The sequence below is a fragment of the Pseudochaenichthys georgianus genome, chromosome 19 (genome assembly GCF_902827115.2).
Source record: "Pseudochaenichthys georgianus chromosome 19, fPseGeo1.2, whole genome shotgun sequence".
NCBI classification, from domain to species: Eukaryota; Metazoa; Chordata; class Actinopteri; order Perciformes; family Channichthyidae; genus Pseudochaenichthys; species Pseudochaenichthys georgianus.
Window position 1 is genome coordinate 642,402 of NC_047521.1, and position 26,127 is coordinate 668,528.

Genomic DNA, 26,127 nt, shown 5'->3' on the forward strand with positions numbered 1-26,127 from the left:
TATTTTTATAGGGTTAGTGTTACTGACTCATATCCAAATTGGCACACCATAGCAGTTATTAGAGACAAACTTCAAGTCTGGTTATGGAAGGCGTGCCCAGCTCCTTTTTAAATGAGCGGTCTGAACTCCTTCAGACCTCTCACAGACCTCTCACGCCTCTCTCTCACGCTCTGTCCCAGCAGACTGCCACAGCTCCAGCACTGTGCTTCACAAACTCAGAGACCTGAGTCATGTTCTTCCAGTTCATCTGTGCTGTGCTGACCAGGTCTCTGTTTCTCCTGCTCTCCCTCATAGGGGTGTGGAGGGTGGTGTGGGTGAAGGACCATGGCCTCTACTGGCTCCTCACCGGCCTCTGCCTGCCTCTGGTGGTGGAGATGATCCTGACTCTGAAGAGGAGACGGGGAAAAGATTACAAATGGTATTCAGTTTATTATTCTGGTTACATGTATGATATTAAGCTAGAATGCAGTTTATTGTTGTATTGAGAATACGTTAAGATTATACCAATCTTTGTATAATGATGTGTCTTTCCCTGCAGGTTTTCTCCTGCTATCTTCCTCTTTCTCGTCAGTATCATCCCGTCATTATGGATTTTGGAGCTCCACCACCAAGAGAACAAGTCCACTGACTCCAGGGTATAATCTATGTATTATTTGATATCATATTCTCTTCCATTCTAAGAGTTTAATTACATATTGCTTTGCTTATTAAAGATGTTCATTCTGTTTTTCTCATTTTAGTGTGAAAAACTGGACTCTACCGAAAATATCAAGAGTATTTTTAAACTTCAGGTAAGTGTCAAAGCGTTATGAAGGTTTAATTCATTTCAAATAAAACTGAGAATATATTAAAAATATTTAAACAATTTTTCTTTCATTTGGACGTATTATACTGTAACTTAAACTGTATAGTATGTGTCACAGGGTAGGTAAGGGCCCCTGGAGATAAATAAAGTTCCACATGGCAGTTTGAATGTATATTAACACTTCAGTTAAGGTAGGATAACACTACCTTAAATTATTTTCTGCACTTTTGCCGTTGCTTTCCATTTGGTCACTCAGTTGGTCAGTGGAGCTCTCTCCCTGCCGGTGTTTGGTTATGCTGATTCATCTCAAAGAGGCTGTTGTGAGGCTGCGGGTATTTGTCCTCTTTCAACACCAGCACATTCATAGAAGTGGTGACCACTTTAAAGACCCGGCACACCCTTAATTAAAACAATAACAAGCCCAACATGAAAGCTCTGAGGCCTGTACTACGAAGCAGGATTTTCGTTTAGCGGCTAACTTCAGGGAAAACTCCGGCTTTCCGGTCCTACGACGCTGGTTCTCTTTTTAGCGGGCTAGATCTCCATGGTAACGTATGCTGTGCAGCTAACCTGCTCCGGAGCAGGTTAGGTTGCAGGCTAAGAGCTCAACTCAGTGAAAACACCGCTTGCTGACCAATCAGAGCTCAGTGTGCGGAGTTTAAAGCGATCAAGTCATATTACAGGAGAAAGGAAATACAGAAAAGCTGCCGTTGCAGGAAAGACGGCCGGCAAAAATTAACTGACTGTGTGAACGTGAACATTAATAGAATATCACCTCCATCTTCAGAGCAATCTGACTATTATAACATTAGCGTTAAGAAAGCTTACTTAAATATCTGCCACAACATAAGTAACCGGATCAGAGTAACATTAAGTACAGTCCGCGGCATATCACATCATAATGATCATAATTCCATTGTTGAGGTCTACTAGAATAGATTTATACTGTGTAATTTTCCAAACTCACATTGGTTTCGCATACAGCATCTCTGTATAGTATGTGTATTCACTCTCTCCACTAAACGGCTCGTTGCAGCTCTTGCCCCCCCCTCCCTGTGAGCCCAGTGTGCTCCGATTGGTCGGGACCAGTTGGGACGTTGTGAATCGCGCTGAGCTCCGTGGAGGTGTGGTTTCCTTGTTTAGCGATACACAGCGAAACACAGCCAAACTCACCCTGAGCACACACAAAGTCACAGCCGAAGTAAAAACAATAAGTGTGGCTTGATATTGAGTAAGAAAAAGGTTGATGAACGCTGTGAGAATGGGTCTGCAGAGAGAATTTCGCCGCGATCCCAACTGTCTGTTATCAGCCTGCAGCCAGGGAGGAGAGATCAGCAGAGCTGCATGCACTGAGTGTGTGAGGAAGTCCGTGGATTGGTCAATTTGGACCAATCAGCGGGGGCTTAACGTAACGGCTCCGTGGACGTAACGTAACGGCTCCATGGATTGGTCCATTTCGTTCCGGGGACGACATGACATCATGATGTACCCGGAAGAATCAAATGGACAGTGACGTATCTCCAACGAGGCGTTTTGGGGAGGTATTTTCTGTGTTAGAGTTGTACTCCCTACATGGTGTACTTTGAGGGTTTTGACTCTGCAGACCGTTTATATGCATAAAAACCTTCATAACACACAAGGGGACGGGCAATAACCGGAAAAGCATGACATGTCACCTTTAAGTTGAACCAGCTTCGTAGTACAGGCCTCTGGTAAAATGTTCTGCGTTGACCATGTTTTATTCCCTATTTTCACTTAAACCCACATTACTTCTCCTTTAACTTAAACCTTTTCCAAAGTGTTAAAGTAGGAAGAAAAAAAGCATAGCTTGAAAATCTCCCAGAGGCATGAGTCGGGGAATATGACTCTAAAAGAAGTTGCGAAAACTTCCCAAAATGTGCCATATTTTCCTTAAAGAGTACTAAATAATGAATAATTTCCTAGTTTGGGACATTATGTATATATCCCTCTATCTATCCATCCATCCATCAATCCATCAAATAACTAGTTACATGTGATACAATGTAAATAAAAAAGAATTAAAGTAGCCTCAATATAAACCATAAAGAAATTCATTAACTTCATCGATCTTTGTTTAAAAATGGTTTGAAACACTGTAATCGTGCTAGTAATCTATATTTTCTTTTAAATGTAACGGTAATCTGATTTGTTATTTATTTATGTAATTGTAATCGAATACAGTTACCTTTTTTTGTATTCCGATTACATAATCTCGTTACATGTAATCCATTACTCCCCAAGCCTGCTGACAACATGAAGACGTGTTTTTACGGTTATAACGTCATTAAAGTTGGCTATCTGTCAGTGATATTGAAAATGAGGACAAATGTAATTGCTGTCACAGTATACACACTAAACATGAAAAATGGTAGTGTTATGGTATGTGGGTTTCAACACTTTCAGAACTTTAGCCAAGTGAGGGTATAGGAAAAAATTCAGCAAATAGTTTATTGAAAAGTTTAACGCAAAACAAGTTGCCGTACGATGACATGAAATATTATTGTTTAGACCAGTGGTTCTAAACTGGTGGGTCGCAGAAAAAGTGAAGAAAAATAATTGAAAAAAGAAATAGGAATTATTTTATTTTTTTGGAATAAAAGTCAAACTTTTATTTTGAAGGCCCGATTTTCTAACGCTGTGCATGCAGTAGGCATTGGCAACACACTCTCACTCCCTAAGCGTCCAGGAGCGACGTTTGGTCAGTGTCCGTGGCGTCCAGTTGTGACGCTCCTAGGCTCCTTCAGCTTCATAAAGGGACGCAAATAGCTTTCAACTGATTGCAATGTATTCCCATCTGCGTCGGGATTTGACGCTCATGGAAGCACGGCATTCGTTTGTGTCGGCTGCCCTTAAAGGCAATGTGAGCGTCCATTCCCATTGGATAACGGAGAATTGTACACCCGGAAGTAAGTATTCCCCTTACTGTCGATTGATTTTACAGTGATATCTGAACTACTCATCGACTAAAAAACACCAGATTATCCTTGTTAATTACACAACATTGATTGGTTTAAATTGTGTGCAATGCTTTTGTATTTTTCCCCTTCGATTCGGAGAAACAAATATCTTTTCTGAGTAAAGGATGGCAGAAGACACTACACTACCCAGAATCCCCAGCTATCGTTTGGACTATACCATGTGCTCTGTTTGACAAACCCCGTGATAGTCCTCAAGCTCTGTGATTGGAGAGTGTGCTCCGAGGGTTATGCCGATTCTCGAACAGCACTTGAAATGGGATGGAACCACGGCAGACTGTCCAAAACTGGATTTGAATGGATCCACCGCGTCCCCCCCTCCCCCACCCTGTCCCCAGAACTACACATGCTGGCTATTGTGTTTCGCAACATGTTCTCTATCTATGGCACGTCTCTACTGGGAGTTGTAGTTTTAAAAGACGTTTTCGTATTTCCCATAATAAGAAGTTACCAGTATTAAACTGTACATCCCTGGAGGTTTAGGGGACAGGAAACACTCACATTTAAAACATATAATTAATAAATGGGTGAAAATTGCTTGTGCCCATAATGGGCAGTATTAATATATATACCCACATGCCAGCTAAGGTCAGAAGAGCTTTATTTAACAGCTGGTCTTATGTTTGTGACCCCTGTCGTTAATTGATAACATTACATTACATTACATTAATTGATACGCCTGAAACATGCACTTGTCAAGGTTCAGAGGCACATTTTGCAAATATGGCAGTAGCCATCAATCAGCTTAAGATAAGATATACTTTATTGATCCCAAGTTGGAACATTTGCGTTACATCAGCATGTGTAAGAGTTAAATATGCAGTTGTGTTTATTTGAAAATCATTTAATATAATTACATAAATTCTGTGTTTTATATTCAACAATTCTGTGTTCTTTATTTATTGATTGTTCAATACCTGACAAGGCCGGAGATGAAATATCTACATACATCTTATAAGAGTATAATACATTATGTATAATATCAGTTAAAATAAGTGCTTCAACATAGTTAACATTGCTGGAGGTATGCACAATTATTGATAGATGTCTTGTAATGCACTATTGAGGAACCTGCAACCCAAGTTTTTCATTCAATGCAGAACTACACCATAGTTGTGTAGGCCTATATGATATGTCAATAAACCTTAGAAAATCTTGAAATCTTGAAAGGGATGTGCAAAATAGTCATTATATACAGTCTTTAATTAACTATTAGTAGAGAATAACGAGTAATGAATATACTTTATAGGGATCCTATTAATATCTAATAATAAAAATAATGAAATTCAATAACATGCTTTAACCACCAGGTGTCCCTTTATATCAGCTGTGCACCTTTATGGTGTAAATACAGCCTATCTACCAATTGGATCAAATATAAAAGTGAGCCGAATTAGTGTTGATACTGCAAGGAGACGTATTGTGTGAAAAGAAATGTAAGATGTTGTTTAATGGCTGATATATTTATGATCCACGTCACGTTTTCAGTTCCTCATGTTTGTCTAGAAGTCTTCTCATCAGGGCTCTATAAATACAGAACTACGGCAGATATGTAACAGTTAATGCAGCCGAACCGTGTATTACAATGCCGGTATGTTATGACTTTCAAAGAGAAAAGCAAGCACACTCGGAATAAAGTATTATTATTATTTTTTTAAATGTTTTCGGTCTGTTTCCGGTATTTTTTCATGACGATGTGCTGTGAGATGTGAGACTGGAATTGCACAGGGGGAAATAACGTAGGCTATCTTTAGATGCAGATTTTGTTAACTAATATGTTTGCGCTGTGGACCGCTGTGGACCAACACTACATACATTGACGGGAAAGGTGGTAGCAATAAAGATAACACCATTAAACAGTTACACAACATAACAGAAATAATATCGATAGCAGCGTCCCTAGCAACCACCTTGGTAACAATGAAAACGTCGCGATTTCCTGAAGTAATCTTCGTAATAACTAGCAAACTAAAGATCATGTACATCCACTGCACACATAATCTGAAATAACAACTCATATTTCTCGCATCAAATGACATCAAAACGCATTTTAATGGCCAAACTAACTTTAAAATAGGCATTTTCCACCGAGAATAAAACAAAGTTCAGCCATATTTTCTTTTTCTGCAGGGAGAAATTTGAAGATCATGTGACATAGATGCCAGCCATTAGAATGAATGGTGAAAAAAAACGGGGTTTGTCAAACAGAGCACATGGTGTAGTCCAAACGATAGCTGGGGATTCTGGGTAGTGTAGTGTCTTCTGCCATCCCCAGAAAAAACATTTGTTTCTCCGAATCGAAGGGGAAAAATACAAAAGCATTGCACACAATTTAAACCAATCAATGTTGTGTAATTAACAAGGATAATCTGGTGTTTTTTAGTCGATGAGTAGTGCAGATATCACTGTAAAATCAATCGACAGTAAGAGGAATACTTACTTCCGGGTGTACAATTCTCCGTTATCCAATGGGAATGGACGCTCACATTGCCTTTAAGGGCAGCCGACACAAACGAATGCCGTGCTTCCATGAGCGTCAAATCCCGCCGCAGATGGGAATACATTGCAATCAGTTGAAAGCTATTTGCGTCCCTTTATGACGCTGAAGGAGCCTAGGAGCTTCACAATTGGACGCCACGGACACTGACCAAACGTCGCTCCTGGACGCTTAGGGAGTGAGAGTGTGTTGGCGTTGGACAGGAAGTACCGGAGACCATAAATGGCTTTGAAAACGTCTGTCACGTAGTGATCATCTTCTCAATAAAACATCTTTGCTGATGTTTTTTCGAGTCTTCTGGCCAATCAGAATCAAGATTGTTGCCGGAAGTCCCCACGGAGAATGCGGTAGTACTATTCTTTATACATCCATGGGTACAACTTCAGATACAAATGAACACGTAATGAAATATGACCCTCGGTTTGATGATTGACAGGTCACAGAACAACCGACAATTTAAAGTAAGTCACACAGACTATCTCCTCTTTGCTCTTCTCTCTGTGAGGAGCAGCAAGTTCAGCTTCAGAACAAAGTGAAAAACAAACAATGGCATAAAATATTATTAATATGTCGGGTAGTGATAGATTTATTTATTTTCTTCTCAGATTGTACCAGAATGCGTAGTTTATGTTAGTATTTCTAAAAATCTCCTCCCAAAACCCCCTTCTGGGGTTGGGTTTCCAGCATGTGTGCCTTTTTATACAGTTCAGCTTTGATTCCATCAACTCATTAAACTTTTTTAAAAGCATACTTTAGTTCTGTGAAGGGATATAAGGGATATATGCACTGTATTTCACTTTAATTAATATTGTATGCTGAAAGCGTATATTACAGCACAATGTTTTGTTGAATAGATTTGAGTGCTTCAAAATGTTGGGTCGCGATTTATTGACCAAGTAAAAAGTGGGTCCCGAGGCCTGACCAGTTGAGAACCACTGGTTTAGACCAACAAAGAAGTGCAAACCAACCCTTTCTGTAATCAAACGATGGCTGTAACCTAATTGTTCCCTTTGGAACAAACCAAGAGTAAGGTTCCATTTGTGACAGAAAACACTACTTTAACTTGATTGGTACCTAAGACTGCTTCTAATATTTATTGGTGAAGTACATTTACTAAAATGTTGTACCTAAGTACTTCCCCAGTATTTTAATTGTATACCAAGTTATACTTTGTATCTACTATTATTAGAAAAGTAATACATTACCATTGACATATACAGTACAAGTATGACCTCATCTAGCATAAGTATCATGATTAGTATCATGAGCTCCACTCCAGCTGTAATAGAATAACACATCAATAAACATAATCCAGAATGAATGCAGGACTTTAACTTGTAACAGAGTATTTTTGGTATTGCTACTTGTATTTAAGTATAAGATGTGAGTTATTCCTCCACGTCTGATTTCATCATTGCCCAGCCTACAGAATATATTCACTCCTGTTTCAGGTCTAGTTGTGTATGCAGGGCTGTAGTTTTGTGGAGCTGCAGTGTTTATACCTATACTGTATATCTACTACCACTTGACAACTTTACTGTTAATTGAACCAAAGTTGTCTGATCTGAGAGCATCCACCTGTCCACATACATGATAAGCTACACTATTCATTAAAGGGTCTCTGCTACTCTTATAATACCTGATCACAATGACTGATGTGTACTATTTGAATTTACTAATAATGAGCAACCCAACGCTTCATGTCAACCATTGTATCTTTCTGTATTGCAGCAATCTGTTGTCAACTTGGTGGAGATGTTTTCTATGTTAGCAGTGCGATGAGCTCTCAGGGTCACCATGTTTTTTCTCTGTATGATTTATTTCTCTGTCTGCACACGACAGACCTCAGTTTGTGCCAACGACTGGATCCTGGCTCTGCACCAAATCCTGCTCATCCTACTGATCATAGGGAAGTGGCTGCTGCCGGCCGCTGGAGAGCTGACCAGAGACCAGCTCTCCCAGTTACTGCTCATCTTCGTGGGCACCGCCGCCGACATACTGGAGTTCACCTCGGAAACACTGACCGACATGAAGTGAGTAACAGGACGGAGGACAGCAGGGAAGGTGTTGACTTGTTGACTTAACATCGATGTGAAATCAAACCTGTGTGTGTGTGTGGCCTATAATTAATATACATGTACTAAATCTGTTTACACAGTCACGTGTGGGGACTCGCCTCCCTTATGGGGACAAAATGGAGGTCCCCATGAGGGGAATCATTAATTTTAGGGTGAAGACTTGGTTAGGATTAGGGTTAGGGTAAGGGTAAGGTTAAGGGTAAGGGTTAGGGTTAGGGTTAGGCATGTGTTGGTTATGGTTAAGGTTAGGATAAGTCTCCAGGAAATGCATGTAAGTCAATGTAATGTCCCCTGAAGTGATGTATACATGGTATGTGTGTGTGTGTGTGTGTGTGTGTGTGTGTGTGTGTGTGTGTGTGTGTGTGTGTGTGTGTGTGTGTGTGTGTGTGTGTGTGTGTGTGTGTGTGTGTGTGTGTCAAAGGGACTCCAGTCCAGCCATGGTGTACATTATTCTGGGTGTGTGGACGTGGAGCATGCTGCAGTTTCCACTCCATCTCTCAGGTAAAGTTACTGCACAAACATGGCTTCAAATAGAATCCTGCTTTTTGGTCTAAAGACTGAAAACTTTAAAAAAAATCTCCCTCTAAAAGGGAATAGAGTTTGAGAACCACTGCTTTACACAAATACATCTACACACATGCACTGAGAAATGCATTGGTTATAGATGATAATAACATACATTTTAAAGGACAGCTGCCCCTAGAAGCTATTAACCTAGAAACTGATTCCCCATACAGAACAGACCTATCGTTTTGTTTCCAGCCCATAAACCTCCAACCCCCCCCCAGCTTAATTTCCTACAGCAAAAAACTTGAATAAACCATTTACCATTTACTGTACACTACTTGCCCTGCATCAAGCCCATAGACACACAGTATATGTCAGAGACATAATAAGCAGGAGCTGGTGGAGACCAAACCAGAGGTAAAAGGAGAGAGAATATTGGATTTGTTTTGATCAGGAATCCAAATAAGAATGTTGAACAGCAATAGCAGTGATGTGTAGTTGAAGTACTGACTGAACTTCTTTACTCAAGTAAAAGTAAGGGCTTTGATATGTAGCCTACTTAAGTTAAAAGTAGCCATAACTACCAGCTGTTTTATAGAACTTCCCCCTCAAATATGATCATGGGTGATTAGGAATGTCTTTGTTCTCAGTCGTAGGGATATCGCTAACTTCACCTGTCTCTGACATTTTTCTTTCTGCCTTGCTTCTGTAATATATGTTGGATTCGCTCAGGTCTGGCAGGAAACACTGCCACTTTGTCAGAACCTTCCAATAAATACAGAGACAGCTATATACAAAATATAGGACAATCTTTATTATAAGAACAGAACAGAACAGAACAGAGAAGAGAGGAAGCGAGTCCACGGGACTCAAGGAAGCCCCACTAACTGTGGAGCCCACTTTATACACTTCAAACAGGGCTAGTTTAATAGCTTTAGCACGGCACACCACACAAAGAACACGGCACGCGAACACCCTCTACCGGAGGCACACAACTCGGCAATTGTAAACACACACGGGACACATGTGCACTTAACCAACCCACAATTTAGGGCCACTCCCACCCTGCTCTTCTCCCTCCATATACACACTAAAATACTCAATAAAATATCAGACATACAACAATATAAATATATACGTAACTCGCCAGTCGGCGAGACCCTCCCCCGGGGTCTACGCTTAGGACACCGTCCAACTCCCCCGGGGATCGGCTTTGCTGGACGACGTGAACTGAGTCACTACAGCTGGTGTCTGTGTTGCTTTGGCACCGCCGTGCGTAAGGAGGGATTGCGGCTCGCACTCACTAAATCCCTGGCCCTGACTATCTATAGGAGGTAGCAGACCTCCCGCTCCTGACACTCGAACGTCTTTCCTGCGCTGGCTGTCTTCGTCGCTGGCAGCTCTATCCGCTGCGAACGACACCCTCCCACCCAAAAGAGTGCCGGGTCACATGTAGCGTCCTCCAACCTCGATTCACAGTTCTCCACTGCCTTTTGTATCTCCGCTGTGAGTCTCTCAGCAGAGAGTCTCTCAGCTGATTAACACACCTGTTCCAAGTCCAATCAATCAGTGCCCATGCAGGCGCGCCCACATCATTGAATTAGCTTCGTAGGCTATGCGTAGGTAACGCAGTTGCTTCATGATGACTGCTGCCATTAGTACAGCTCAGAGGATAAGATAAGATAAGATGAACCTTTATTAATCCCTGTGGGGAGATTCAGTAGTTTCACAGCAACATGATGATGGGAAACAAGCTGAGTTCTCATTGGTCCCTCTTCTTTAGAGAAGACCAGGAAAAGATGGGCACACCATTATTGTTTTATGTTCGACATTAGGTGGAAAAAGGCAAGCAATGACTCTAAAATAATAATGATCATGCCACCAAATGCATGCAGATACAATATAAAGTTTAAGCCTGTTTGGAAAATGTAAGAACTAAAAGCAAAAAGTTGCCAAAAAAATAAATAGTGAAGTAAAGTACTGATACCAGAAGAATCTACTTAAGTACAGTATTGCGGCAGTAATCTTAAACAAAATGCCGCGAGGGACTAAACAAGAGAAAAAACACTGTGGACGCGCAAAAACTCAGTCTTTCCAACACAGTATGCGTTTGACCTTTTATTTCCAAAGCAAAAATGCAATATACCATATCCATATATGTATATCCTTGTATGCGTGCATGCGTGCGGTCAACAAAAATTGTCCTTCTCTAGCTCACTCCCCAATCTATTACAAAGTGCGCAGGTAAAAGCAACCGGATATAAGCACAAACGTCACCACACAAATCCAATGACACGCCCACCACCTATAGTGACTCAAAAACATGTATCGTAACAAACACAGAAATGGCTTCATATGTGGCTCCTACATTCCGGCCCCTAATTATATCAACATAATAATTACACAACTGAAAAATGATGTAGGAGACAATCAAGGAAACAACTTTTAAGGATAAAAACGTCCTTTGTTAAAGTGTCCTTTTCTTCTTTAGGCAAAAAAATAGAAAATAAAATAAAAAATATAGTTTGTTAGCCTATGAAGGAGTGATCTTTACTATCACTTAGTAAAAAGTCGGAAAAAACGTCAATGTCAAGGTCTATAAAGTTCACTAATTTCCTCACGGCTCTTCTGCTTCCTGTAGAAGGCAGACCTTTGTGATAGGCCTGTCCAGATAGCTAGTTTTTGTCTTCACTCGCACCTGACGTACAAGTCCTCTTCTGTCTGGAATGGTTTGTACAATCTTTCCTGTAAGTCATGAATTGCGAGGTGCTGAGTCATCGACTATGAGCACAATATCTCCTGGTATGAAGTTGCACTTGACATTTGACCACTTCTGTCGTTCCTGGAGTAGAGGCAAGTACTCCTTAATCCATTGTTCCCAAAACAAGTCTGAGATGTACTGAACTTATTTCCATCTTCGACGAGTCCAGTCCAGGTGGAAAAGATGGCTTGGTTTTTAGCAGCAAAAGATGGTTAGGGGTTAGTGCTTCCAAGTCATTGGGATATGTGGATGCTCTCGTTATGGGACGGCTGTTGATGATGGATTCGGCTTCACAAAGAACCGTGTGAAGACACTCTTCATCAAGGTTATATCTCTCACAGGCTCCGCCCTCTACTGGACTCTATGGGTACTCTCTTACCCCGCAAGCATTCTCCCACTAAGACTTCTATAGATGTAGCCGGCCTTGGGCGGGCCTACCTGAATGCGCGCGCATCACACCCTATAAAAGGAGGCCTCGCCTCCTGACCATCATCCTTTTCTCTTCAGCAGCGGAAGTGATTCCACGAGAGACTGCAGACGTTTGAAAGAAGAAGAAAGAGTTATCATACCTCCAGGGAGTCGCCACTGCTAGAGACCCGGGCCTGTCCTTCGTGCCCTGGTTGAAATAGCGGGCGCCGATCCCCACCACCTTGCTTCGAGTGGTTGGGGGACCAGGATATGGCTGAGGCGGTGCCATTCACGTTCGCCATTCCTTCCGGGTCTGGCGTCCATGGAAGTCCACCGCCCAGGGCTGTACTCTCCCTGGATGATGATCGTGGCGGCGGATGTGTGGGCTACTCACTTATTGCGAGAGATGCCCCCACCAGGTGCCACCAGGTCAGAGCGATTATTGGGCCGCAAGGCCGAATAAGTAGCTTGGTCCACGGGCCTTGCCCCAGGCCCGGTTCCCCCAGGGACCGGTGCTCGGTGGCTTCACGTGATATAGGGTCGCCCCTACTTCATCACAGGCCGCCACCGCTGTGATGTCCCTGGGATATCACGCCGCGTGGCACTTTCCAAAGAGGATCGTGTTGATCTCCTGGGAGCCCCCGTGTTTACGGAAGGGCTCTTTGCTCACGGGATGAGGATTAGTCGCAGCGTAGCTGCTTCTTGCCCATTCCCAGAGGAAGAAACACTGTCCTACACTCCCCGCCCCTGCTGTAAACCACAGTATAGGGAGCCAGCAGGTGGGCGTGTGCACGTGAGTGGAATAAACCGAGTGCTGTCAAAGCACTGTGCGGGTTCAAGAGACGCTATTGCCGGCGTGCTGTTGTCAGAAAACACACCTTGCCTAGTATAATGGCTCCGATTGATGCATTTCACCGTTGCAATGGGAAATACAGCGTTAATACGTGGGCGCGCGGCCCTCGTGAGAGTGGCCGCGGTGCGTTCAGGAACCCCCGCAGGAGAACGGTGGTTTACGTTTGTAAACTCTAGTTCTGGAGGGAGGTGTGTGTGTGTGTGGGAAAAATGCATTCAGTAAAGACTATTGCATTTATCCCAGAGTAAGAGTCATTTCTCTCCACAATTCCACTTTCCCCCATAATGTCCGGTTCAAAGAGACGGCATTGTGAAGGCGCGCGCGGCCCCCCTCCCCCGAGGGCGGGCCACGGTGCGTTCAAAGATCTCAGTAGAGAGGTGAGACGAAGGGAGAGGTGCAGGCACGGAGATCCCGCGGCGCCCTCCACCTCTTCGGCCCACCCCGTGGAACCGGCGTGCCGGCACTCACGGGGACGGGTTTTCCGTCTTTACAGATCTGGCTGGCGGGGGGAGAACATCTCTCCGCCCGGGACGAGGGGCGAATCCCGCCTCCTCCCTGTATAATGCACAGATCACTACGTTTTCTAATAAGAATGAGGTTGATCTGTATCCAAATCTAAGTGTATTTTGTTTCCACAAAGGCTACACTTAGGCCTACACACAATGTTAACCGTACAAATTCCCCATTCGCTGCCCCAGCTGTAGCTCCTGTAAAGGAGGTGGCTAATGGGCATGCGCAGAGAGGGATGAACCGCAGGGAGTGCTATCTAAAGGAGAGCGCTATGCGGGTACAGGGACATTATGGCCGGCGTATTGCTGTCAGAGAACACACTACGCCAAGAGCAAAGACTCCAATGCAGTTTACCCGTAGTGGTAAAGGCTGCATTATGGCGGAGTCCTAACTCACACAAGAGCGCGTGGCGGTGCGTTCAGGGACCTTAGTAAAACACACTACGCCTATAAAGACTCCGATTAATGCTGTTTACCGTAATGGTGAGAACAGCATTAGGGTGGAGCGCGCGCTCACACAAGAGTGCGCGGCGGTGCGTTCAGGGTCCTCAGTAAATAATCGGCCCTTTCTGTGTCAACCCTCCAGAGGCAAATCTTCCCTTCGCGGGGAGTTTTTTGCGGTGGAACAGGTCACCAGAGAGTATCACAGCTTCATAGCTGCTGCCCCACAGCTGAGGGCCTGTCCATTAACACAATGTTCTGGGGAATGGAAACTCAGCTGTGTGCTAACAAGGTGGAGGGACAGGAGGACGCAGCGTCCCACTGTACCACATGTCTATACACTGTACCACTGTATCACATGGACCACTGTCTTGTGGGTGTCCCACACTCACCTCTTTTTATGGGCATGCGAGAGGTAAATGTGTACTATCAGGGTGGATGGACAGGACGCTGAAACGGGGCTATTCACTCCAGTTCTGCAGCGTCCCACCCCCTTTTATGGGCATGCGAGAGGTGAAGCTATCCTCTCGAGAGGGGATGAGTTTCCTCTCAGCAGAGATTCAGGCTCTGGTGCAGAAACAGGCTGTGTCTGTTGTGCACCCTCAGCGCAGGGAAGAGGGTCGTTATTCCATATACTTCCTGGTTCCCAAGAAGACAGGGGAATTCAGACCTATTCTAGATCTCCGCGGCCTGAATGGCCACATTTCCCGCAGGAAATTCTGCATGCTAACTATGGAACAGTTACTGGGGCTGGTGCAGCCAGGCGATTGGTTCACCACCATCGACCTGAAAGACGCGTACTTTCATGTAGAAATTGCTCCAAAGCACAGAAAGTATCTGCGTTTTGCCTTCCAGGGAATAGCCTACGAGTACAACAGGCTGCCGTTCGGCTATTCCCTATCCCCACGCACATTCAGCAAATGTGTGGCCACAGCGCTTCTACCACTGCGGGCACACGGCATGAGAGTTTTCTTTTACATAGACGACCTCATAGTCATGGCTGGGTCACAGGAACAGGCAATGTTTTGCACAGCACAATTGATCACACACATAACCAGATTAGGCTTCGCGATCAATTGGAAAAAGAGCACCCCCATACCTCACCAACGGGCGTTGTATTTGGGTGTGGTGCTCGATGCAGGCACGTTGCGCGCCACCCTGTCAGAGAGCAGACGTGCGTCCCTTCTTCAGGGAGTACGCAGACTGCGACAGGGGGCAACAGTGACAGCTTTTACTGTCATGCAGACGCTGGGTCTCATGGCGGCTGATCACATGATGGTCCCGTTAGGGTTACTACATATGCGCCGCCTGCAGAGGTGGTTCTCCAGCCTGCGCTTGGATCCCAAGAGGCACAAGCGGCGGCTGGTAACCATACCCCCCTCAGTGAGGGGCAACCTCCGGTTTTGGGGGTCCCCGGATCACCTCCGGAGGGGGTCTCCACTGGGACGGGTGACCTCCTACATCACAGTGTTCACGGATGCATCCGGAACAGGATGGGGAGGGACCTGCCTGAAGAGGGCTATAGGTGGGCGCTGGGCTCTAACAGAGTCTCGACACAGCAACCTCCTAGAGCTACGGGCGGTAGTGTTAGTCCTCCGGCATTTCATGCCCCTAATTCAGGGAGGCATGTAATGGTCAGGAGCGACAACAGCACCACAGTGGCTTATATCAACAGGCAGAGCGGAGTCCGCTCCGCCACCTTGTCGACCACAGCGGAGAGGCTGTGGTTATGGGCTTCAGAGGTGGTGTTATCTCTGAGAGCCCTCCATATCCCGGGACTGGAGAACGGGGGAGCCGACCTCATGTCGAGGGGCGGCCCCCTGCCAGGCGAGTGAGTGCTTCACCCGAAGGTGGTGAAGCAGATCTGGGCCCAGTTCGGGAGAGCGGAAGTGGATCTGTTCGCCAGCCGGCGAAACAGCCACTGTGCCCTGTGGTTCTCCGTGGCTCGGAGCGACGACCCACCTTTGGGGGTGGACGCGTTTGCACACTAGCCATGGCCAAGGAAGCTGCTATACGCCTTTCCATACGCGTCTCATTCTCCCCCTCCTGAGGAGAGTGAGGCGAGAACGTCTGTCAGTCATCCTAGTGGCTCCGGATCGCGTTGGGGCGCCGTGGTACTCAGAGATGACACAGATGAAGGTGGGCCAGCCCTGGGCGGTTCCCCAGTTCTGGGGGGCGATGTCTCAAGAGGCAGGTGCAATCGGGGCGTTACCCACTCTCGGCCGTCCTCTCCAGGTTTGGCTCCTGAGAGGGACAGGCTGAGACAGGGTGGATTGTCTGATAGTGTTATGCAGTCTATCCAGGCAGCTAGAGCTGGATCCACCACAGCCTGTTACAGGCCAAAGTGGCTAGGATTCCAGCGATGGTGTGAGGAGCGGAGAATAGAGCCCCTATTTTGTGAGTTAGGCTCTATTTTATCCTTCTTACAGTTACTGGTGGACAGAGGGCTTGCGCATTCAACAGTGAAGGTGTATGCAGCAGCCATCTCGTCCTGCAATGAGGGATTTGCGGCAGGTCAGCCTTTAGTCAACCACTGATGTCGCGGTTTTTACAGGGGGTCAGGAGGCTGCGTCCTGTAGTGCACGCCTCCACCCCGCAGTGGGACCTGCCCCTAGTGCTCGAGGCTCTGGCCTCGGGGCCGTTTGAGCCTCTGGAGCTGTCCTCTCTGAAAGCATTGTCGTGGAAAACAGCTTTGCTTCTTGCCTTAACGTCAGCCAAAAGAGTGTCCGAGTTAACTGCTCTGTCGATGCACCCGAGCTGTTTACAGATTCGGGGTGACCGGAGCGGCGCGACACTCAGACCGAACCCCTCCTTTGTGCCCAAGAGCCTAAGGAGTGCGTTCAGGTCAAGGGCTATTCAGTTAGGGGGTTTTAGGCTTCCCCTCCATGTGGGACCAGGGAAGCTAAACTGCACCTCCTCTGCCCGGTGCGTGCGCTAGCATGTTATGTAAGAGAGTACCCATAGAGTCCAGTAGAGGGCTCCGCCTGTGCTAATATAACAAAGGGTTATACTACGTAACCCGACGTTATGTGCCTTCAGGCTGGAATTCAGAACCTTCCTCACAGATCTGATCAACCTTTCCCATACTCCTCCATGATGGGATCCAGTAGGGGGATTGAAAGTCCACTTTATTCCTCTCTGAAGGAGGGTTTCAACCTTTCTAATGCCTCTCTCAATTCACGCTCAGCTCCGACGAAGTTGGTTCCATTATCTGAGCGTAATTCTAATACTTGTCCACGTCTTGCGATGAAGCGTCGAAGAGCATTAACAAAGGAATCTGTATCCAAGGCAGGCTTGGAATTTCGTCATTTTAGGGGCAAGGCCATTTGGCCTTCCCGTTCACATTTTTTTTAAGGGCACAAAGGCCACATGACAGGGCACAAAGGCCACATGACAGGGCACAAAGGCTGTTTGGTTAAATTACGCTGGTCAATCAACATGACTGAAAAGTGTAGCACTAACGTCAACACCAGTCGTTTTACAAACGGCTGAATAGCAATAGTGTTTCTTAAACGTATACGTTAAGTTCAGCCATAAACCACATAAGTCAGTCAGGGGTAGACAGTAAGGGTAAAATTGTATTGTCACTGGCCCCACCATTGTAACCACTGGCCCGGAGCATTCGTCCACCAAAAAAAAAATCGACTAATAATGAAGAAAATTAACACATTTGTTGGAATAATGTATGCACTAACTACATTACTACTTGTACTACAACATTTTAATCATCAGTTCTTCCTCATTTTCCTCAATTGTTCATATTTGGTTTATTAAAATAATGACATTGTGGTCATTGTTAAAAAATGTCTGCTATTATTATGAGTATTATTATTTGTATAATGCACTTTCTGCCTTCCTGTCATTAGGAATTAGACATGTAATGGCCATGTAATTGATTTGATTAGAACCTTCATTATCCTAAACTGGTGGGACATTTCGCCACTACCTTTATATTGTCTACTCTTCACTTACTTGTCAGCATAGGTCGGCAGAAGACCTTGTTTATACTTAATATATATATTGAGAGGTGCAGTGACGCGTCCTGAAACCAGGAAGTAAGCTGCTGGTTCCCTCCACAAAAAGCAATGGAATTTCTCCACAGGGTTTTGGAAAATAGCTGGAAATAAGGTCTATGGAAAACAAACCTGTTTGATAAATGCACGTTTTGTTCAGCCGGATAATCTCCACATGTCTACCCTACTTTTATAATTTTCGAATCATAAATCTAATCGATAGATTATAAAAGGGTTTTAGGACGCGGCACTGCAGCCAACTCCCTGTCACTCCTTTAACTCCTCCGGTGACTTTCTTTTATTTGAAGATTGTTTTTTGCACGGCGCTTGGCCGGTTACCGCTCGTATTAAAAACATTTTGGCGAATGGTTAGGTGGCGCGATAGTCTGTAGTGAAGAAGGAGCGCCCTCCCGCTCACGGGAGCCTGCTCGCGATGTGCTCCGCAGCAAACAGCAAACAGCTGTTTGCTTTCCCCCCAACAACGACAACCGACTCACAAAACGCTATGTTGTAGCGTTGATAAACGAAACAATTTAACTAAATTGCTAGTCAAAATACCTATACCACAGGAAATTTTTTTTTACTTTTGACTGGGGCACAAAGGCCACTTTGGCCGTGAATTGCATTTTTTTTAACAGGGCATCACGGCCATGGCCGTCGTGGCCGTCGTGAAATTCCCACCCTGATCCAAGGATGAAGCTACTTCGATGTGGATGGCTCTTACTGTAAAGCATGTGAAGAGAACACCATACTTTTTAACTGTACTCTGTTGTGACTCGACAGATATGTTAGGTTTAGTTATGTTTTTATTTTGAAAGTAATCTTTCCTGTCATTTCAGATCCCACAGTTCCTGCCTTTGTGTGTTTCCCGCCCGTGAGATTGCTTGGCCCTGCCCTGATTGTTTTCACCCGTGCCCATCCCCCTCACCTATATACAGCCCTGGTGTTTCTTTGTTCCTTTGTCAGTTCGTTATGTTTCATGTCGTGAGCACCCAGGCCTTTTGACTCCTGATACCTACCTTGAGATTTAGACCTTTTGTCAAGTGAGTTTTTGTGTTGCTGTACAACTTTGTTTTGGCTTTTTATCTACTTTCTATTTTTTGTGAAAGTACGATTTAGTTTGTGATTAAAGAACATTCTATTTTTGGACATCTGTCTCCGAATCCTGCTTTTGGGTCCTGCGTCCTGTATCTCGGTTCATAAAATACTCCTTCCTCGCTTGACCTCAAAAGGTCCAAAATAGTCAACTCCAACACGAGTGAATGGAGGTCCATCTGGAGAAACTCTGTCTCGAGGTAAATCTGCCATCTGCTGCATTCCTGGAGCTCCATTTAGTCGCCGACAAACAACACATTTTGACAGGGTTTTCCTTATAGCCACACTAGCACCAGGAATCCAGTATCTTTGTCACAGGCTAGATAGCATGTGGTTACGACCACCGTGTCCCACATCTTGGTGTACTTGCCGTAGAATGATGTCAGCAATGTGAAGATCTTTTGCCAATATAGCAGGATGTTTAGATTCTTCAGGCATTGCTGCTCTACTGAGACGTCCTCCCACTCTCAGAACACCATCTTCAAGTACTGGGTTGAGCTTGTAGATGTGACTAGTCCTTTTCACACCTTCTCCCTTTTGCAAGCCTTTGATCTCATCAGGAAACCTTTTTCTTTGGCAAAAGCAGATAATTTCTTTCTCAGCTTTTCTGAGGTCCTCAATAGAAAGAAAACCAGAGACCACCTGAGCCTTGATAGTCTGCATTTCCTTTTTAATCTCTCAGTCTTGTTGTTCCTTATTCAAGCCAGACTGAGCGAGAGTCAGACTCAATTGCTTCCTCTTCCGACTAAGGCACAGCAGCAGGTTTTTCAATCTAAGGATCCAACCTTCTTCAGGTGGATCCAAGAAGAGAAGTGATTGATCAATCGGGTTACAGCATCCATCTCTTTTTCAACCTGCACAGCGTTCACATTCAGTCTTATCTTGACCTCAGGGTCTTCTGGTGCCATTTCAGAGCCATCAGGGTTCCCAGGCCACTGTTCTTCAGGCCCAGTGAGAAACTGAGGTCCAGACACCCATGTGTCATCTTTCAGGAGCGTTTCCACTTTGACTCCCCTGGAAGATTGCTTGCGGTGGGAACATATCTCCACTGAGATGGATTTGATACACTGCATATTTTTGAAACCCTGTTTGCGACGAAGGTTCGAAACTGGCTGATAGGACCACAGGTGCCAATATTCCTAATGGGTCAAATATTGAGCTGACCATGGAAAGGATCCCTCTTCTGGTTATGGGTTTGTCCTTGATCATGATCTTGAACTTAAAGACATCTGACTCAACACACCACTGTACGCCCAATGCTCTTTCCACAGGGAGTGTGTCATTATCCAAGTCCAGATCCTTAACTTCTTTCCCTCTCTCCATCGAAGGTATAGCAGCAAGCACGATACGTCTGTTGCTAATCCACTTTGTGAGATGAAAGCCCCCTTGAGCACAAAGTGCACAAATGTCATGATAGAGTGCCACTGCCTCCTCCTCTGAAACCACTGATGTTAGACAATCATCAACATAGAAATTGTGCAGGACAGTGTTGATTGCTTTGGGGCTGAACTGCTCCCGATGGTCCTCTGCACACTTTCTAAGGGCAAAACTAGCACAACTTGGCGACGATGTAGCTCCAAACAGATGTGCAACCATTCTGTGCTCTTCTAAGTTCTGATGATGATCTCCATTTGGCCACCAGAGAAACCTCAACAGATCTGAATCCTTAGCTGGTCCTCGAACCTGATGGAACATGGCTTCTATGTCTGCCATGAGTACAACAGGTTCCTTTCTGAATCTTGTCATGACTCCAACCAGTGTGCTGGTAAGATCTGGTCCCTGTAGGAGCTGCGCATTCAGCGATGTTCCCTGGAATGTAGCTGCACAGTCAAATACGATCCTGATCTTTTTCTTCTTTGGGTGGTACACCACGGTGTGTATACCATACCCTGCCGTCACTGCCCTTTGAAAGGATGTCATTCATAAAAGCGGTGTAATCAGCATGAAATGAAACATCTTTATCAAACCTTCTCTTGAGGCTCAGTGTACGTTGTTCTGCTACTCTCCTGTTGTTTGGCAGACTGACAGACCTTTTCCTTAAAGGTAAGCCAATACAGTAATGGCCATCCATCAACTTAGCAGACTTTGTGACGTACTCCATAAAGTGACAGTCCTCTCTTGGCGGCCCCATCTGCTCATCCTGACTGCATTCAGGGAAATCAGCCTTTAGCTGCTGCTTCCACAGATCTTCAAGGTTTGCAACAGATATCCTATTGACAGTGACATCTGGCTGTCCACAAGTAATTTCACTACTCCTGTCTCCTCTGAGAGGTCCATTGACAGTCCAACCCAGCATAGTTTTGACTGCGTATGGGCCTCCGTCTACACTCCGAATAACTTCCCATGGCTCCAGTGCCTCAGGAACATTAGTTCCAATCAACAGGTCCACATCTGAATCAATCTCAGTAATCATTACATGTTTCAGGTGAGGCCATCTCTGAAGGTCTTTCTGCCGAGGAATGTTGCCTCGATGAACTGGCATAGTTTTCTGGGTGTAGGTGTCAGGCAGCTCACAATAATGACTGCTGTCTAATCCAGCCACCTGCAGGTCAGAAACAATGTGACTTCCAACTATTTTCTCCTGACCCATTGTCCGAAGGAGAATGTCTGTTCTTCTTCCCCTGAGATTCAGTTTGTTCATCAGCCGCTCCGTGCAGAATGATGCTGAACTCCCAGGATCCAGGAAGGCATATGTTATGATTGTTTCATGTCCCTTCTTAGACTTTACTTGAATAGGCACTATGGAGAGAGTACAATCTGGCTCACCGGCCCCTGTAAGACCACTGGACTGAACGGAGATCAGAGCACTGCTTATAACTTTTCCTTTAGCTTACATTGTGTCAGTTTCTTTCTCTTTCTGATAGATATGAAGTATGCTTGGGTGCTTCAGACTGCATACTTTGCACGAGAGGCGTTTCCTGCAGTCTTTACTCATGTGCCCAATACACAAGCATCCAAAACACACCATGTTCCCTCAAGAAAGCGATTTCCTCACTATGAGCCTTTCTTTCCAGTTGAAAACACAGATCCAGTGTATGTCCACCTCCACAAAACAGGCAAACACTTGTATCTAGTGAGCCTCTCTCCTTCATTCTTATTCCAGGTTCCACTTTATTTTCCGCTGTCGTAATAGTAGTAACAAAGCTGCTTCCCCTCATCCTTGAACGAGGTTCAAACTTAGCTTTCCTCACATCTTTGTTGGCTGCTGGTGGAGTATCCTGGATATCTCCAAACAGTGGATCGCTCACAATATCCACCTGTCTTTCAATGAAGTTAATAATATCCATGAATGTAGCTCTCCGGCCCTGCCTTCTCTGTAAGTCATAGGCCAGGGTTCTCCATTTGTCCCTATATTTGTAGGGCAACTTTTTTATGATGGCTAGCATATTTCTAGGCATGTTCAACTCACACATGTATTCAAACTCTTCCATGACGTTGCAGCATCCTCTCAGAAAGAGACCGTAAGCTTGCAGAGCTCGCACATCTTCTACTCTTATTGGCTGCCATGAAAGAGCCTTTTCCATGGAAGCTGAAACTATTTTCTGTGCATTACCAAAATGCTCCTGTAGCAAAGCCTTTGCTTTGGCATATGCTCTGTCATGGGCCATATGCTGACAGCTTCTGACAAGCTCCAAAGGCTGCCCCCTGGTGTACTGTTCGAGAAAATACAGGCGGTCTTTAGGGTTGTGAGTCTTCTCCTCAATGCTGTGCTCAAAAGCTCTTATGAATGCTTGATATTGAAATGGAGAGCCATCAACAATCTGAATTTCTCTTTTAGGCAGAAAAGAAAGAGACTGTTGCTGAACCAACATGGATGTTATTTCATTTTGTCTTTCTAAGACATTAAGTAAAGGATTCTGAGCACTGCTGCTTGGTGCCAGTGCTGCTGGGTGATTGCTTTGGTGCTGTAACTGTGGATGTGATTGTGATGAACTTTGATGTATATTGGCCTCTGAGCTTCTTGTGGCTTGATGTTGCAGATGTCCATATTCTACTTCATGTTCTCTGTGCGAAAACTGTACGTCAGACTGGTCACCTGTAGGCCTGTTTGTGTCAGGCACAAATGTTTTTGCTCCATCACTGAGTGTGGCTTCCTTTCGTCCCCTTGCCAAATAAGAATGCATGCCATTGGGACTCACAGATGTGTTACTTTCAGCACGAGACCTTCCAGAGCGTCTTAGCACATTCATTTTAGCCCTTGATGCGGCTATTTCCACTTCCATTTCCAGTTGCTCCCTCTGTTTCCTGAGCTGTTCCTTCTGTTTCCTGAGCTCTTCCTCTTGTTCATCCAATGCATGCTTGTCGTTTAATAACATGTGTCGTGCCATGTCAGCCTCAGCTTTGATGCATGATGATGTAGTTGAAACACTGGAACTGGTTCCAGCAGACCCAATGCTTCCTCTGTTTGAAACACTGTCGCTTGGTTTTATTTCCTCTTGTGCTTCAGAAGTTTCAACATTTTCCCCAGAGTGTTTTGAAACATGAGACATACTTTGCTGGTGTTCATCAGATATCTCAATTGAGGGCACATGTGCGATGGTGCTGCTCGGTTGTCTCCCAGTTTCAGAAAGCCATTGCCTGACATCGTCGATAAATCCATTATTGTATTTCAGTGTCTTGGCAAACCATACATTTTGTTCTTCCTGTTCGTCTGCAGGAAGAAGAGGAATTACAGACTTGTGTAACAGGATGGTTTCTTTAACCAGTTGAATTAAATGCTCAAGTTGAGTTTGTATTTGTGAAGCGTTGTCATCCCTTTGCATGAGATCCTTCATTGTTTTAATCACACTTTTCATTTTGTGAACCTTTGATTGACGTTCCTTTTGAAGCTTTTCCATATTATTTGCCAAAGCCTTGGAAGTGAGTATCGACTCTCTCTTTTGTTCATCCATTGTTGCCACATTGACATCTGAATTTGATCCACTTATTGACATTTCCTTTTAATGTTTTAATGTTTAATGTTCATTCATTAGAATGAACAACAAATGCTCCAATCCACACAACCTCTAGCGGCACAAACCTTCACACGCAAGCAACAAGTCCGTCCCCAATGGACACGCAGCAGTAACTTATTCACACTGTGTTCTAACAAACATTTACACAGCATGAATGAAGAAGTTACATACCGCTCGCTCCTGATGCTGTGTGGATTGTCCGTCAGTCCTTCTTTATCCTCCCGGCAGTACGCTGAAGTTTCCTTAAGCCGCTCTCCAATACAGCGGCCAATACGGCGTTTCAATGTTTCCTTTTAATTCCACAGCGTCACAGATCGATCCTAGAAATCTCCGTAGCCTCGATTTCCGTAGATCCACGCTGTGGTACAAGTCTTTTTTGTTGACTTAATATTACGGCAGTAATCTTAAACAAAGTGCCGCGAGGGACTAAACAAGAAAAAAAACACTGTGAACGCGCACAAACTCAGTCTTTCCAACACAGTATGCGTTTGACCTTTTATTTCCAAAGCAAAAATGCAATATTCCATATCCATATACGTATATCCTTGTATGCGTGCAAAAATTGTCCTTCTCTAGCTCACTCCTCCATCTATTACAAAGTGCGCAGGTAAAAGCAACCAGATATAAGCACAAACGTCACCACACAAATCCAATGACACGCCCACCACCTATAGTGACTCAAAAAACATGTATCATAACAAACACAGAAATGGCTTCATATGTGGCTCCTACATACAGTAAGGAAGTATTTGTACTTCACTACTTCCCACCTCTGCATAAATGTTAATCAAATTAGAATGAATGCTAATCTCAACTAATGTGTTTAAGGAAACACAGGTAAGATTAACCTCACAGCAGTTGTTAAGAAGAGAAAATGCTCATAAAATGGCGTAGCACTGGGTTGTATCAAACATTGATAAAAAAGTAGGAGTACACACACTTTTGTAATGTCATATTACAACTGAGCTTACAGAGTTAACTTGTAATGATTTTCTCCTGGGTGTGGCAGTGATGGCGGGTTCCTCAGACCAGGCCTCGGAGCCCGCCCCCTCCCTCCTCTCCAACCTCCGGACTGATATCTGGAGCACTGTAGAGGCTCTGCTGATCCAGGACGGGCCCTTCTTGGTGGTCCGCCTCACCGTTATGATCTACTTCAATGTGGTTCACCAGATGCTGATCTTCTTTGCTATTAAGAACCTCCTGGTGGTCCTACTCAACATCTACCGGCTGGCCGTACTCACATGTGACCGGAGTTCCTGAGTGTGGATGTAGTGAAGCAGGTTACCATAACGACATTACTGTATACACTGTTCTCACGTTCTAGCAGTGGCGGCCGGCCCATAGGGGCGCTAGGGGCGCCGCCCACCCTCTTCCCACATGTTTGATTGTCATTAAAAATAATAAAATAAAAAATATTTTAAAAAAAATATTTTTTATTTTTATTTTTAATGAACAGGGTAAATATTATATAATTGGTATCAGTAAAATGTATAATCTACAATAAAATCTCGTTTAAAATTGTTTTACGATGTCTAAAGTTACTTATAAGTCACATGTTTCCTGCCTGGCCACAGCGTGTATCATTACCCTCTCTCGTCCGGGCGGTAGAAAGGAGCCCTCAGCCAGAGCAGCAGCAGCCAACAAGCTGAATGCTGCTATCTGTATACTATGCCACCGAAACATAATTTCAGCCAATCAGCGTCGTCAGATCTGATGCTCAAATGGCGCCCTGTCAGCGCCCTGGCCTGTGTGTCTGTGAGTTGTTTGGACTCGTATCCAAGGTGACGCTACAGTAGTTGTCTGCACGTGGAGACTCCGGTGCTAGTGGATCGCCGGAGCTGTAGATTAACATTTACATGCTTATTGTAGTTGTAAGGGCAATGCCTGTAGCACCATGGAGCAAATGTGTGGGCTGGACCTGTATCTTACAGGGAAGGAGTGAGCAGAGGGTGGAGTTGTCGATTCTTGTTCAGTTTTCATCTTCCTCACCCTCTCAAACTTTGAGTTGCGCGCGCTGCTAAAGAGACGCGCTACCATGGAAACCAAACAATGGTGTAGCTGTATTAAAGTCCGAGTGGAAACAGTCGTGAGTAAATCTGATTTTGTCAGAAATCGGGAGAAATGCGGGAGAAATATGACCTCGGGAGGAAACCAGGGAGAGGGCAACGAAATCGGGAGTCTCCCGCGAAAATCGGGAGGGTTGACAAGT

General features: G+C 44.7%; 1 protein-coding gene across 1 annotated transcript; it reads left to right on the forward strand.

The window, feature by feature from the left end:
* The first annotated feature begins 230 nt into the window (after positions 1-230).
* Positions 231-25,178, forward strand: LOC117465254 (transmembrane protein 26-like). Its single transcript, XM_034108189.1, has 8 exons — positions 231-418; positions 539-635; positions 741-797; positions 2,658-2,681; positions 8,054-8,068; positions 8,141-8,331; positions 8,798-8,877; positions 24,928-25,178. Exons 1-8 carry the CDS (start codon positions 231-233, stop codon positions 25,176-25,178), a joined length of 903 nt encoding a protein of 300 aa, XP_033964080.1.
* Positions 25,179-26,127: the final 949 nt, after the last annotated feature.